At 34.3% G+C, this 15,715-nt stretch overlaps 2 protein-coding genes across 2 annotated transcripts; one reads left to right on the top strand and one right to left on the bottom strand.

The window, feature by feature from the left end:
* LOC146953312 (protein VAC14 homolog) lies at nucleotides 1–11,283 on the top strand. The gene is made up of 20 exons (XM_085708635.1): nucleotides 1–461; nucleotides 552–665; nucleotides 967–1,032; nucleotides 3,380–3,469; nucleotides 3,554–3,673; nucleotides 3,823–3,851; nucleotides 4,488–4,630; nucleotides 4,713–4,807; nucleotides 5,131–5,217; nucleotides 5,360–5,467; nucleotides 5,615–5,706; nucleotides 5,893–5,974; nucleotides 6,366–6,431; nucleotides 6,949–7,064; nucleotides 7,161–7,281; nucleotides 8,723–8,884; nucleotides 9,060–9,188; nucleotides 9,522–9,590; nucleotides 10,146–10,469; nucleotides 10,822–11,283. Exons 1-20 carry the CDS (start codon nucleotides 372–374, stop codon nucleotides 10,918–10,920), a joined length of 2,202 nt encoding a protein of 733 aa, XP_085564761.1. The 5' UTR covers nucleotides 1–371; the 3' UTR covers nucleotides 10,921–11,283.
* A 1,049-nt stretch (nucleotides 11,284–12,332) lies between these two features.
* Nucleotides 12,333–15,715, bottom strand: LOC146953311 (ankyrin repeat-containing protein At2g01680-like). Its single transcript, XM_085708644.1, has 3 exons — nucleotides 15,279–15,715; nucleotides 13,941–14,350; nucleotides 12,333–13,789 (listed from the first exon to the last, which is right to left on the bottom strand). The coding sequence occupies exons 1-3, from the start codon at nucleotides 15,592–15,594 to the stop codon at nucleotides 12,917–12,919; spliced, it is 1,599 nt and encodes a 532-aa protein (XP_085564770.1). The 5' UTR covers nucleotides 15,595–15,715; the 3' UTR covers nucleotides 12,333–12,916.

The following is a 15,715-nucleotide window of genomic DNA, read 5'->3' as shown; positions in this document are numbered from 1 at the left end:
AAGGAGAATTCCGTGATTTCCTCTTTTTTCCAGCTCAACAGTTTCTCAGAAACAGAAACACACACTCATTCACTCCTTAATTATTATTAATTATCTTAAATCCTAAAAAAGAAACTTCAAATTTCATATAGCTCCAAATTTCAACTACAATTTCACACAAACGGAAAAATTCAATTCCAATTCCAATTTCTAGATCTGATTTTCAATTTCTCTTCTGAATCCTGAATCGCAATTCCAATAAAATCAAAATTTCCATTCTCGAAACGAAATCCGCAATGTTTCGTTTCGAGCAGGAAATGATCCGAAAACGAATTTCATATTAATTTCAATTTCAATTTCACTTCATTCGTTTCTGATTTCAACCTGTTTCAATGGCGGATGCTCTCACTGTCATGCCGGCCGCCGTGCTCCGTAACCTCGCCGATAAGCTTTACGAAAAACGCAAAAATGCTGCACTCGAGGTTTTGTTCATCGTGATTTTCAATTTTTTAATTTTTTTCAGTTGATTGTTGAAAATTTGGTGAAATTTGAGGGAATTGTTGTGGAATTAGGTTGAGGGGATTGTGAAGCAGCTTGCTTCTGCTGGTGATCATGATAAGATTACTGCTGTCATTACTTTGTTGACTACTGAATTTACTTATTCACCACAAGCCAATCATCGCAAGGTAGTTTTAAGAGTGAATTATCACAATTTTACCGCGGTCCAATTTAGTCTCTGACAAAAAATAATACCCATAATAGTCTTCGACATTTTCATACTGGGATGAATTAGTTTCTTTGTTGTAATGAGTGGGGACTAATTTGTCATCTGTATGAAAATGTCGGCGACTAATGAAAATTGTGAGGGACCGAAATGGGTGTTCATTCTTAAACTTATGTTTTTGAATTTTGGTATTGTTGATTTATTGGTTTAGTTTAATAATTTGAGTATGTTGTGATTATTGTTATTGTTTTGGTTTGTTAAAGGGTGGGTTGATAAGTTTAGCTGCTGCTACTGTTGGTTTGACCAATGAAGCTGCTCAGCATCTCGAGGTGAGGGTTGCATACATGTTACTTTAATATTTGTGTGCTTGTGCGCGACAACTATGTGCGTGTGTTTGTGATGGGCTATGCTTCATATGGTTGTACTTGGAGTCTTGGTAGTTTGCATCTTGCGAAATTATGTAAAGTTTATTATAGTGTACTTAGAATCTTGGTAGTTGACATTGGATCTTATGGAAAAGAATATTTGTGTATGTGTGAGAGAGAGAGAGTATAAGCTTCAGGGCTGTGTTTGTCATATGATAATCGATAAGTACCTGAGCACTTAAATAACATTCTATGAAGGGAAAAAAACCTAGCTACTAAATTACTATACAAAACATCTCATACTAATCGATGCGGGACTTAGACACCCATAATACCTGAGTTACTAACATAGTATCCCTCTTGAATGCTGAAGTTCAGTCAGTTGTATTCTGCTAGTGATTCATTTGGCCTTTCCAGTCAACCCCTCTCTGATATCAATTGATGAGTATCAAAGTACTCTGGAAGTCCTCCCTTAAAAGTTAGCTATCAATTGGTTAGAGCCCATGATGCATGGGTATGTGTCTGGTACCAGGTACGAGATATGTCATTTTCAAAATTAATCTAGGTATGGGTACATCAATCTAAAGTATGAGAGTTTTATTCTATAACGTAACGTGAGAGATCTAAACTGCTCAATTCAGATCAAAACATTGCAATAAAAGTTTTAAAGTTAAAAATTGCGTTAGGTTACAACAACAAAGAAGCTCAACTACACAACTTATATTATGTGTTTATGTTATTACATTAATATATGAAAAACCGCAAATTTCACTTAAAACGGAATACGAGAAATACAGGAGTCCCACGGGTACGGTAGGCATACCCGTACCATTTTAAAATCACCCATGCTTCTTTGTAGAACAAATCCAATTAAGTACTTCATTGAGCATCCCATACCAGTCGACGTGAGGCTTAGGCACCCCATAACACAAATCTCTGTTGAGGGTGAGATGAAGGGATTTGACGAATCACTTAAGTTTTTCGAATGTAGAAAACAATATAAGAAAGTATCTTGGTGCAAAATTTCATATAGCCTTCCCGCTTTATCTTATAATGGGGTTGAATAATTCACTTTTCATGGTGCATTAAATCCTTTCTTTAGTGTATGTAGCACTTTTTCCCTCCTACTGAGTAAGAACATAGTGTTATTAAGCCTATGATTAAAGTAATTTTTTTTTGAACTGCTTTCCATTTAAGTTTATATCAGGCTTCCTTGGGATTGCTTATAAAAGTTGATATTTTACAGTTGTACACATGTAGGTGTGTAAAATTATTTTTGCGATTTAAGTAAGATATTCTAATTCTAATATTTGGAAACATTAGTATTCTGTGTCAATATGTGGCTTTTACTATAGTTGAAGGTACTCCAACTGCACTTTTGCACTGTCTAAATAGCACGGGAAATTTTGGAAAACCATGTCATTTAGGATTATCTGTTGCACAATTAATTTTGGAAAATCACCTCATTTACATTATTATTCTTTTTCAATGTGTAGCTTTTACTATAGTTGAACGTACTCCAACTGCACTTTTGCATTGTCTATATAGCACGATAAATTCTGGAAAACCATGTCATTAGCATTATCTGCTGATTTTGGAAAACCACGTCGTTAGTATTATCTGTTGCACAATTAATTTTGGAAAACCATGTCATTCACATTATTTTTCTGTGTCAATGTGTGGCTTTTAATATAGTTGAACGTACTCCAACTGCACTTTTGCATTGTCTATATAGCTCGAGAAATTTTGGAAAACCACGTCATTTAGTATTATCTGTTGCACTATTAATTTTGGAAAACCACGTCATATACATAATTATTCTGGGTCAATGCGTGGCTTTTACTATAGTTGTACGTACTCCAACTGCACTTTTGCATTGTGTATATAGCACGAGAAATTTTGGAAAACCACGTCATTTAGCATTATCTGTTGCACATTAATTTTGGAAAACCACATAATTTTCATTATTATTCTGTATCAATGCGTTGCTTTTACTATCGTTGAACATACTCCAACTGCACTTTTGCATTGTCTATTTAGCATGAGAAATTTTGGAAAACCACGTCATTTAGTATTATCTGTTGCACAATTAATTTTGGAAAACCACGTCATTTAGTATTATCTATTTGCACAATTAATTTTGGAAAACCACGTCATTTAGTATCATCTTTTATTTTTTTGAAAGCTTAATTGACATTATTCCATATGTGCGTGACAACATGTGTTATATGAGAGTATGTTTTGTGTGTATATAATGTGTATTTGTATTTTCATTTTCGTTCTTCTTACCTACATATCTTTTGTTTGATAGCAAATTGTGCCTCCTGTGTTAAATTCTTTCTCCGATCAAGATAGCAGAGTTCGTTATTATGCTTGTGAAGCACTATATAACATTGCTAAGGTGAGGAGTTGATTATGCTTACTTATATAAAGCTTGAATCGAATAATATAAAATCATCCAATGTGAATTGTGTTTTGTTGCTAGGTTGTGAGAGGAGACTTTATTGTATTCTTCAACCAGATCTTTGATGCCTTATGCAAGCTTTCTGCAGATTCAGATGCCAATGTACAAAGTGCTGCACATCTCTTAGATCGACTTGTGAAGGTATAATAAGTTTCTCCTGAACTCCAACAAGCCTTTTAAAACTCCTACATGCTTTCATACATCAAATGTTATCCAAATAGAGATTAGCTAATTAATGATTCAAATCTTTTTTGATTAACTATTGATTACACTCTAATCTTTTAACACAGGATATTGTGACCGAAAGTGATCAGTTCAGGTGCACTCTCTTACTATTAAACTACAGTAGAAACTCTTTAAATTAATACTCGGTAAATTAATAAACTCTCTAAAATAATAAATTTGTCCGGTCCCGATTTGGGCCAATGTAAAAAATTGAAAAACTCGATAAAATAATAAGATAATAATTTTTCGGGAGATCCCTTTATAATTTTCGGTCCCAAGAAAATCATAAATTAATAATTCATAGAAATTGAAAAAAATATATTAAGAATACATTGAACACATTTGTTCCTCTTGTTTACATTTACTGTACTTCAAAAGTCATTATTGATTTCCAATGCATATGAACACAGTAGTTACTAATTTACGTTGAGTCCCAATGTTCGCTGCAACGTAATTCTAAGAGGCATACACTAATTTGCCTTTTTCTTTGGTATGTACAGTATAATTACTTAAAAACTCTTTAAATTAATAATTATTAATTTATCGATAAATTAATAACTCTCTAAATTAATAAATTTCTCCGGTCCTGACATTATTAATTTATAGAGTTTTAACTGTATATGCTTTTCTGTATGACTATCTTGCCTTTCAAAGAGACTTTTGACATGTGAATCTCCTAATGTAACTTATACTGCTTCATACCCCTCTTCTTTCATTTTTTGATATTCAGTATTGAAGAATTTATACCATTATTGAGGGAGCGCATGAATGTACTAAATCCATATGTCCGCCAGTTTTTGGTAGGATGGATTACTGTATTGGACAGTGTCCCAGATATTGATATGCTGGGCTTTCTTCCTGATTTTCTTGATGGTGAGTGCATCAATCAAAGAACGAGTTTTTCTCGACATCTTTGTACAAAATCAAACCATCTAATCATTTATAAATGCCTCAGGTTTGTTTAATATGTTGAGTGATTCAAGTCATGAAATACGTCAACAAGCTGATTCAGCTCTTTCTGAGTTTCTTCAAGAGATAAAGAACTCTCCAGTAAGATTTCTTCTATTATATTTTTATATTTTGTTTTAGTAGCAAATCTTTTGGAATTATTCAGGTGCCAGTTCTGCTTTTGTCATTTTTCCCCTGTTAGCTCACTGGGGAAGATTCAATTGCAGCTATTATCCACTTTTGTAGGTTTCCCATGTTAAGGATTTATCTATTTGACGACTACTGTTTTTTTTTTTTTTTTTTTTTTTTGTGCATTTTGTGTTGATTAACTATGCTGTGCATCATTTATGTGTACTATTTTGAAGCATTTGCAATATGTTTTGTTCATTTGTAATTTTCTGACTCAAGCAGTGCTACTCTTGAAGTCTGTAGATTATGGTCGAATGGCTGAAATTCTGGTACAGAGGGCTGGTTCTCCAGATGAATTTACTAGGTTAACAGCTATCACATGGGTAAGTGGCATTGCAATTTTATGACTTGTTAAACAAGTCTTTACTGTCATCAGTGTTTTGCTTAGCGTTGGCATCCTGTTAAAATTATTATTGTTTTGTTCATTATTTTTCTCAAATAATGTCTGCTTTGATGTTTCAACAGATAAATGAATTTGTCAAACTTGGTGGAGACCAGCTTGTTCCATACTATGCTGACATTCTTGGAGCCATTCTGCCTTGCATATCCGATAAAGAAGAGAAAATTAGAGTGGTAGGGTTGTGTTTTCCTCACTTTCTTTTTACAATTTACTTTTCAAGTTCTCCATTTTGTCCCATATTTTAGTGTTGCCTGGCATGTAGAACTCAGTACAAGTACATCAACGAATGTGAAATAATTTGTTTGTGGCTTATTTGTAAGGTTGCTCGGGAAACCAATGAAGAGCTACGAGCAATCAATGCCGATCCAGCTGAAGCGTTTGATGTAGGAGCAATCCTCTCCATTGCAAGGAGGTGTAGTTTTCTAACCTTGGAAAAAGGCTGGGTTTGAATTTCATATAACTTGTAACTGAAAAAAAATGATTTTTACAGTGGTGAGCAATAGTCAGGCTACTGTAAAATGATCGCGAGAGAATCCCTTTTGTTTAACCAACTATAGTTTGCACTGATTATTATTTTGGGAATGGTTTGCTTGGTTAGGCAACTCTCTAGTGAATGGGAGGCTACTCGAATCGAAGCTTTGCATTGGATATCAACCCTGTTAAACAGACATCGCATTGAGGTGATTAGATTATTGTCATCTTCTGTTTTGATACATAAAGGCTGCTATATTAATATCCTCCCTGATGTCTATCATAGAGCTCAATGTCATGCCCATTTTGACGCTACTGTCTCTTGAAACATTCTATTTTTTATGCCCTATGTATAGATTTTTGATTATAGGTTCACCGTCAGTCCAAAAGCCAATGAAACACGGGCACTTCAATTTATTGTTTGGTCATGAGGATTGGAAAACATACATTAGTCTACCAATTTATTCTGACTTTCTCTATTTTGTGTAAAACTTTATTTTGTAATTGTCAAGCCCTTCTCGGAGTAATCACTTTTTTCGCTTTACATTCCATATATCCATTGGTGATTATGACTTGCAACTGATTACTTGTCTGAAACAGGTTTTGACATACCTAAATGACATATTTGACACCCTACTCAAAGCACTTTCAGATCCATCTGATGAGGTAATTTCACCTAATACCTTCTTATATCCCATTTTTTTTATTAAATCAAATAATTTACTTCTAAATATCTAGAAAATGTGTAAATACATACTAAAATGCCTTGACAAATAATTGCAATACCGAATATGGTGTTTTGGAAGGTGGAGCAGGTGAGTGGCTTGGGTTCTCTATTTCTAATCACAAGCCAAAGGATTTCAACTTGTTCTTATACATGTTTATTTTTCTTTGAAGCCACATTGGCTCGCCCTCATATTAGGAATGACTTCTTACCCTTTATGTATTTCTTATCTCTAACAAATCAATCTCACTCTAAAAACTCATTTTTGTTCTATAATTCTGAAACTCTTGATTACCATTAGTCTCTGGTTTGTTATTTAAACATTGCTCTTGTGCCTGACTGAATGAAGAAGTGATATTTTTGACGATTCCCTTGTATGCTATATTGTTTAATTGTGGAACCTGGAAATTATTCACATGAATTATCATTAATTCATCTGAATTTTTTAATATCAAATAGGTTGTTCTTTTAGTTCTTGATGTTCATGCATGCATTGCAAGAGATCCTCAGCACTTCCGGCATCTTGTCGTTTTCCTTGTGCACAATTTCAGACTAGATAATTCTCTTTTGGAAAAGTAAGCTATTTTCCTTCATCCGGTCATATGTATTCTTCCAGTTAAATAATAGTTTATCCTTTCACTAAAATTTTCATTTTATACAATTAAATCTAGGCGTGGTGCTTTGATAATCCGTCGCCTTTGTGTGCTTTTGAATGCCGAGAGAGTCTACCGTGAACTTTCTACAATATTAGAAGGAGAATCTGATTTGGATTTTGCATCAATTATGGTTCAGGTTTGTTTGACTTTTCCCTGAGCTAAACAAATAGCTGCCTTAGATTTTCATGTTGTTGTTTCATTAATAATAATATGCTTTGTTATGTGGATGGAGAGACATAACTGTTTCGATTAATGGGTAGGATTTGGTGTTCACTCTTTTCTTACAACACAACTAGCTAACTTTGCAAGGTTACTGTAGCTTTTGGACGCTGTAGATTCATCCAACATTCATGTTTTAAAAAATATTATGGAGTACATGTTTTTTGGTCACTCAAAATTTTGCTATTTTCCCATTTGCCCTATTTTAAATTTTTTCAAAATAAGTCCTCCATAAAGTTATTTCGTTTACCAAATGATCTCTTTGTCAGTACTCAGCAGGGACGGACCCACATAGAGAGCTATGTGGGCCAAGGCCCTCACACCAATTTTAATTTTTTTCCATTCATATATATGTTACTTGGTTATGTTACTTGGTTTAGCTTGTAGTTTGACTCTTAGTTATGGTCTCTTCTTCTTTAATGTCATATATTTATAAGTATAATAAAATATAATAATAGGGTAATGATCATTTTGGTCTTTTAATGTGTAACAAATAGTCACAATAGTCCCTAAATGTATCAAAATTTTAAAATAGTCATTGATTGTGCACTTTGTTAGTCAAAAATAGTCTTCTTCGTAGCAGCACATCATTGGATGTATGTGTAGAATAATTATATACCGATAGAATACGCTAATTAAATTCTTTCCAATTTTATTCTTCTTTTCCTTGGTTTGTTTTTTTAAAACATACTTTTTTAATATTTTAAACCTAAATTGAATTTACTTATTCATTATTTTAAATACTGCCCTCACTACTCAAATTTCCTGGGTCCGTCACTGGTACTCAGTTGCATTCAATTGTTAAGTGCACACGTGGCATGCAACTAGACAGAGCATTTGGTAAACAAAATATTATATTGAGGACTTGTTAAGGTCATTATGATATTTTTAGAAACCGAAAACATAATTAATGGTGCTTAGATAATAGTGAAATGTAATGGAAGGGTTAATGGGAAAATCATAATATTTTTTAGGGTCTAGCCAACAGCATATTTAACAAACTTAAATTGTACTTCAATGGAGTTGGAAGTGCAAGATTGCAATGATCATGGCTTCTGCTATTTGATGGAAATTTGTTTTTGTTGGTGACCTAAAAATGCTGTATGGCCCTCTATTGTAGGCTATAATCCATTTTATAGAACCACAGAAGTTAATGCTTTGTGCACCAGGCTGCCCTTTTTTAGATGTTTTTGGGGTAACAGTTCCGGGACACCATTGGCAATAATATCTTTTTGTTGCCTTTAACTGCTTCATTGTTCGATTTCTTTGTTTTTTATGAGTCTGAAATTCAGACAATCCTATGTGGTGAAACAGTATTCACTGTATATGTTTTTCTTCCCTTTGAAAAAACTTTTCAGGCTTTGAATTTGATCTTACTTACATCATCAGAATTGTCTGAGATTCGAGATCTTTTAAAGCAATCACTAGTAAATCCTGCTGGGAAGGACTTGTATATTTCTTTGTATGCCTCTTGGTGTCATTCTCCAATGGCAATTATAAGTCTCTGCTTTGTAGCTCAGGTATATATCATCTATAACTTGGTTATGTTCATTTGTTTCCATTTTAAATCTTTCTTTCTCCAGCCCATTGTGCAATTGGACACACAGTAAACGATTTTTTTCTGTGGATCTAGCTTTAGCTTTATTTGGTTCACACCCCCATTTATGTAATTAAATTTTGCATTTTCCACCACAGACTTACCGACATGCAAGTGCTGTTATTCAATCTCTGGAGGAGGAGGATATAAATGTGAAGTTTTTAGTCCAACTGGATAAATTGATTCGCTTGCTGGAAACTCCAATCTTTGCTTATCTTAGATTGCAGGTGCTTAATCAAAACAGACCATTTTTAATTCAATGTGCATGTTTAAGTTTTGTAATGCTCCATTCGTCCCTAATTACTCCCTCCGGTCCTATTTATAAGAGAAAATTGGGTCAACAAAACTCAATGTATCTAGACTGAATTTATAACCAGATACATTAATTTTTGTTGACTCAAGTTTCTCTTATAAAGAGGACCGGAGGGAGTATAAAATATGATTCTTATGGTGTTTTTTGTGCTTATAATAGTATTACTCATTAGTTATGTGGCTAATGGATAGTTTTATTTTGAACTTGTGGTTTACTTCTCTCATGTACTAGAACTTTAACTTTGCAGCTTCTCGATCCTGCAAGATATTTATGGCTATTCAAAGCATTGTATGGTCTTCTGATGTTGCTACCTCAGGTATCTGCAATTAAAAAGTTGTTAGCTCTTTAATTGTCTTGTAAGAGTCGAGTGTGTTTCAACATCCTTTCTTGGTAGGAGGTGATTTTTTAAACTTCAGCGCTGGTTTTATTACTTGAATTCTGTCTGTCTCTCTCTCTCTCTGTCTCTCTCTGTCTCTCTCTCTCTCTCTCTCTCTCTCTCTCTCTCTCTCTCTCTCTCTCTCTCCCCTTTACTCTTTTTACTGGTGTATATTACTCTGTTCTTAAAATAGATACTTTTCTTATTTTAATTCAGTTATGTAATAGCTATTTCTGAGGAAGGGATGTGGTATATTATATGCATTCCCTTCATTTTGCACACCTTTTGATTTGCAAGACATTTAGTATTAGTATATAATAAGTCAGTTATGAAGAACTATTCAATCAGTGCATATAACAACATTTGTGTAACTAAAAAGCATACATTTATCAACATACCTAGTATATATGTCGTCGTTCAGAATCTACTGGTGCAAGTTTTGAATTTATGGCATGCTGTTTACAGTTTGACTCATATTTTTGTACCACTATGCAGCAAAGTGCAGCCTTTAAGATACTAAAAACTCGTTTAAAAGCTGTGCCGTCGTATTCTTTCAATCGCGCGCAACTGAATAGAGAGCCTTCCGGGGATTATTACCAATTTCTTCCTCAGATGCCTGATGGAACAAAAGAGGATGGTGATGTTACTGAAGATGGTGGGAGCTCATATAATGCAATTAACTTTGCTGCAAGGCTACAACAGTTTCAGAAAATGCAGCAGCAACATCGGGTACATGCTAAATCACGAAGAACGTCACGCAGTTTATCCACTTCATTACCAAAAGTCGCTAGCCTCAGTTTGTCCCCTTCATTATCAAAGGTTGCTAGCCTCTTCATTCTGCTTGTTGATTTTTTATTATTTTAAAATGTTTCATGTAGAGTATGTGATTATTTTCATATCTAGCATTGTAAAAATTTTTACTCAGTCAAATCAATCACAAATCACCCATTGTAAGACTTTTTAAGATAAATATAGTTAAACTCAATTTTTTTAGTGATTCGATGATTGTGATTGACTGTCAGTGTAAAAAATATTTACCCTGTCGGTGCATATGAATTAAATTCATAAATTATTAGTTGAGAATTTATCAAATTTAAATTATTGGTGCATGAGTTTAGAAATCCTTCTGATTCACTCTGTTTTCTGATGTCATTGTTTTCACTATTTGCAGGAGGCGCAACAAGAGGAAGAGCCACAGAAACCTCAGTCTATTGATCTAAATGTCCCTCCTTCAAGATCAAGGAGAAATTCAGGGCAACTACAACTATAATTCTAATGTTGTTTCTATCTATGTGGAGTCTAATCAGTGCATATGAACTTTGAATGGGGTCGGTCGGGTATGATTTGTAAAATTGTAAATCATAGTAGCTCGTTTTATTTATAGAGGTTGGGATGGTGAATATTGGGTTTTGGAATCAAGATGAAACTTGGGGGTTTTCTGGGCTATTCTTTTGACCTTGTAGAAGAACGTGATGCTCACGTGGTTCTGTTATTTTTGTTGAAATCCTTGTGGGCTAGAGCCTAGATGGGATATTTTATCTAGTAAAGTTTCTTATAATTTAGGGTAAATTATATGCTCCTCCTATGCCTCCGAAAGATAGAAATAATGCTAAAATATGTTTTATCCATTTTATATCGAGTGTACTATTAAAAAAGAATAATGTCTCATTATACACTCTTTCACTTATTTATAACTTTTTTATTTTGTGTAAAATAACTTAAATTGACACTTATAAACATATGCATTGCACACCACCAAAAAACAAAAACAAAAAAATATGCATTGCTAATTTGAGTTTACTTGACTACTCCCTAACACTTTGATGCCTTGCTTGCCCTAACATATCTTTCCTGTAAGCACGTGTGCTTCACATCCTAACCCAACACAACCATATTAAAAAAAAGTCACATTAAGTCATAATATTATAATAATCATTTACATAAGTCGTCCATGGATTTGAAATATAGGCATCGTACAGAAATAATTAACCTACTTGAACTCCTGTTAAAAGATGAACCAACGCCATAAATAGTGCAAAAAAATAGGTACTAGTAGTACAGCATAATTTTATTCTCTTATGGTTTAAATTTTTAAACATTTCTAATTAAAAATAAATTATCGCATTTTACAATGTATTTAATCTTTCATATGATGCCAAAAGTTTTGTAAAACCGCCTAATGAGTGTGATTAACTACCAATGACCTTATGCAATTTGCAGAAGGGTTTTCATTTAAAAATTTAATTAATTAATCCCAAAAAGACACTTCTGAAGTTCTCAAAGGCACTAAATTGGTAAAAACCCCCTTTGCTTAGCATTAACAAACAAACTCCAACAAAGAATACTACCAAAACCCTCTTTTCAATGTACATTTTTTTATCAGATGAAATTTATAGGAATCTCATTTCATATCTAAGACATACTCCCAATGTGAATGCATTGCTAATGCCTATCAACTTATAAATATTAGAGAGATATTTGCATCCAACCCACTTTTTTGACTGTCTTTGTCATTACTTCATTTTACTCTTAAACAAGTAACCTGTAAGGCAACCAAATTGGCATTTTAGAAAATGAAACAATCATAAATAGTGTGTAGTAGCCCCTCCTTGTACCTAAATAATTTCATAGCAAAATAAAGCTTCTCATAAGCTTAATAATCAAGGTCTAACCCCAACAAAATTATGTGAAACTCTTCTCATGATTCCAGAGCAAGGTACAAGCATAGTAGAAGTTTATTTGTATTTTTTTTATATACATAAATCAACATCAGGCTTCATATTATCAGTAACATAATATGAAATCCCACCAATTTTCTCAGAAAAGCTTAATAGCTAACTGCAAATTAAGCAGCCAAATCCTAGCAAACAATGTAGTAAAAACTCTCCTGTTTAAAGTTTACCAGACCTTGGCAGTGGCACATGAGAATTTTATGTTTATCTCTCCTATCATATACATTTACAAATTCTGATAGAAGCCACTTATTTATTTTCCAAAAGAGAGAAAATTTTCACATGACAAGGCCATCTGAAGTCTCGGATACTCTCCAGTCCCTCCATTTGCTCGAGTCAAATCTCAGGTGTTGGATCAATCTAATGGTCGAAGGTATTAGTCTCTCGGCTGTTAGTTAATCCTAAAATTGAGATTTCGCTGCAGAGGCAGGAGAGACTGCAAATGATCCCACTGTGCCATTCAAAATCTTAAGAGAACTTGTTTTAACGTTTCACTTTCTCTCTATATCGGCCGGATAAACACACTCGCTCGGCTCAAAGAGCATATATCTTCTCAATATCAGAATTATATTCCTCCTCGTCTGATATATGTGCAGAGTAAGACCAGGAGAATGATTTGCTTCCACTTGGTCTCTTAGCTAGTACTCTCTGGGATTCACTTCGGAATCCAAAATGTCGCCGAAACACAAAGTAGCACAAGTAAGCTAATGTCCCAACTAGAATTGGTGTTCCCAAAACGGTTACAGTAGTAGCCATCCATCTTTCCTTTCCAACAACCACAAAAGCTATTGCGAGAAAAGCTCCACAAGTGCACGCACAAGCCATCCACATTAGCTTGTTAATCACCGACACAATCTGTCTTTGAGCCCTTGTGTCCCAAGCTACCAAAGTGATTTGAACAACAACAACTGCGAGAGAAATGAAAAGAGACGTGGCATTCAAAAGACAGAAAGCACTGAAGGCAACTTCGTGAGCTATATTCGCCTTCCCTGCCTCCGGCTGTTGCTTTCTATATTGACCTGGCAAACTGAACAAAGCCATGAAGGCTATTGATGCAAAAAGGACAGCAACTACTGTAACAGAATTTATGGTGTTTTGGATTGCTTCCCTATGGATTTTCCTCAATTCCTTAGCTATACCAGAAACTCGTTTGCGAGTTTTTTCATTCTGTACGAGTTGTGACTGCACCTCATGCTTTATATCACTCACAACTCTTTTAAGTTCCATGGCTTCATTCACTTTGCCTATATTCCTGGCATTCTTGGCACCGCATTCCGAAAGGGCTTCCTTGATTTCCAGAGATGAATCTCCGTACGGAAGTTTATCTGCCAAATCCAAGGCTGTTTCTTGCTGATTATTGATTGCATTGACATTCATAGATGCATAGCTTAACAAAAAGCTCACTATCTGAAATAGATAGAATAACAATGTGTCAAGAAAACTACGAACATGACATAATTATGCATAGGTCTAAAATAATGGATGAACTAGTTTATAACAAAACTGAAGCAAAGCAACCAAGTGGTAAAAAACTGAAATAAAAGATGGTTTAATTAACCTGCGAACGAGCTTTCCGAGTAGCCATGTGAAGAGCTGTATTACCCTTTTTATCTTTTTCGTTTAACACCATTGGGTCAGCTTGTAATATCTCCTCCACTACTGAAGTACACTGTCCTTTTACAGCCATATGAAGTGCTGTTTGACCCTTTTTATCTTTGATGCAAACAATTGCCGAGTCCCTTGCAATAAGTGCTTTCACTATGCGGAGAATGCCATACCTAGCCGCATTGTGCAACGCTGTTTTGCCGTTTTTCCTTACTATCATCATTGAACTGACATCAACATCCAAAATAGCATTCACCACATCCAAATGGTCTTGAACAGCAGCTAAATAAAGTGGACTAGTGTTCGAGGAGTCGCATAACTTACAAGCCTCGGGCCAAGTACTCAAAATCTCCCTCACAATTTCTGGAAAAAAAGATTGACATTTTAATATTTCATAATTGAAATCCTTAATATCAGCAATATTGAAGGAAATTAAGAATACAAATTTGCAATCTGATGACTATCCAGTGTTGTCAAATAATAGCGGTACTATAGCGCAATGGAATTTTAACAAACTGCTGTTATTTCGTGATATGCAATTAAGTACAAATTGTGGTCAGACTCATATAGCTGCTATATCAGTGCTATAGCATTGTCGCATTACGAAATTTGAACAAACTCCGATTTTTCGCAAACTAGGATTGACAACATTGTAACTATCCCTTAGCCTTGATATTTTACTTTTGTAGGACCTGTCATGTGAGACCTTATGAATATGTAGCAGATACTGCAGCTAGCAGATATTGCAGTTATAAGCTTAGGAATTATTATCAAACTGCAGCTACTATCCTAATTTTTTTAAAAGATGTGTTATATCACCATACCTATTTCATTCATGGCAGGTTCATAAAAAGAGAAAAACTAATGATTCAAGTAGAATAACTAATCATTCTTTCAAAAAAAAAAAAAAAGTAGAATAACTAATCACATGATTTTAAAAAATCGGAGTCCCTAACCGCAATTGGGAGGATCGCAATATACATAATCATTAGGTCTCTGCAACGATATCGCGACATCAATTTGGACCTAATCAGCCACATTTTTCCGCAATATAAAGGCTCGCAGCATAACCACAATCACGATCGCAACTAGAATAAAAAGAACAAATTACTCTAAAACATGGCATGTTACATGTATATAACAACAACAAAAAATCAGAAACTATTCTGATGGTGTAGCTCAGTGGAGTAACAAAAAAATATGTCTAGGTTTGATCCATCAATAAAATATACCCAATTGCTGAAAAAGAATGAAAATGAATAGCTAGAAACAATATGAAAAAACAATATACCTAAATGGCCACGCTTAGCTGCAACATGAAATGCATTCATATCAGATTTAGACCTGATTTTGAGTATCTCCAAATCACATAACCTTAACAAGAAGCTGAAAACATCGTTAACACCATTTTCTGCAGCTATATACAATAACGTTTCTCCAGCATCATTCTGCATGGACAAGAATTCAGAAATTGATGATGATGGCCCATTTGAGGATTCACCTTTGTTAACATGTTTCAGCACCTCTTTGAGTCCTTCAAGATCACCAGATCGAACCACATTGAAAATATCTTGATGGGTCATGAAACATAGTGACTTTGAATCCATGTCATGCAACAAAAACACACAGTTGAAGAGTTGAAGTGTTTTTGTTTAGAGACAAGAGAAACACATGTGAATGAAGAGGAGTGAGAATCTAAGTAGAGTTTGAAGACAAAAGTGTTGCATT

The sequence above is a fragment of the Medicago sativa genome, chromosome 1, assembly GCF_051527215.1.
Source record: "Medicago sativa cultivar Bolivia chromosome 1, Bolivia_mono, whole genome shotgun sequence".
NCBI classification, from domain to species: Eukaryota; Viridiplantae; Streptophyta; class Magnoliopsida; order Fabales; family Fabaceae; genus Medicago; species Medicago sativa.
The sequence above is the reverse complement of the archived record's forward strand: the minus strand, read 5'-3'. Positions and strand labels throughout refer to the sequence as shown.

Excerpts from the sequence above, each read along its gene's own strand:
- LOC146953312 (XM_085708635.1), top strand. The coding sequence starts at position 372 with ATGGCGGATGCTCTCACTGTCATGCCGGCCGCCGTGCTCCGTAACCTC. Across the intron at positions 5,707-5,892 it reads ATCCTCTCCATTGCAAGGAG|GCAACTCTCTAGTGAATGGG; the intron begins GTGTAGTTTTCT and ends TTGCTTGGTTAG. Across the intron at positions 6,432-6,948 it reads TTTCAGATCCATCTGATGAG|GTTGTTCTTTTAGTTCTTGA; the intron begins GTAATTTCACCT and ends AATATCAAATAG.
- LOC146953311 (XM_085708644.1), bottom strand. The coding sequence starts at position 15,594 with ATGGATTCAAAGTCACTATGTTTCATGACCCATCAAGATATTTTCAAT. Across the intron at positions 14,351-15,278 it reads AGCTAAGCGTGGCCATTTAG|AAATTGTGAGGGAGATTTTG; the intron begins GTATATTGTTTT and ends CTTTTTTTCCAG. Across the intron at positions 13,790-13,940 it reads CTCGGAAAGCTCGTTCGCAG|ATAGTGAGCTTTTTGTTAAG; the intron begins GTTAATTAAACC and ends TATCTATTTCAG.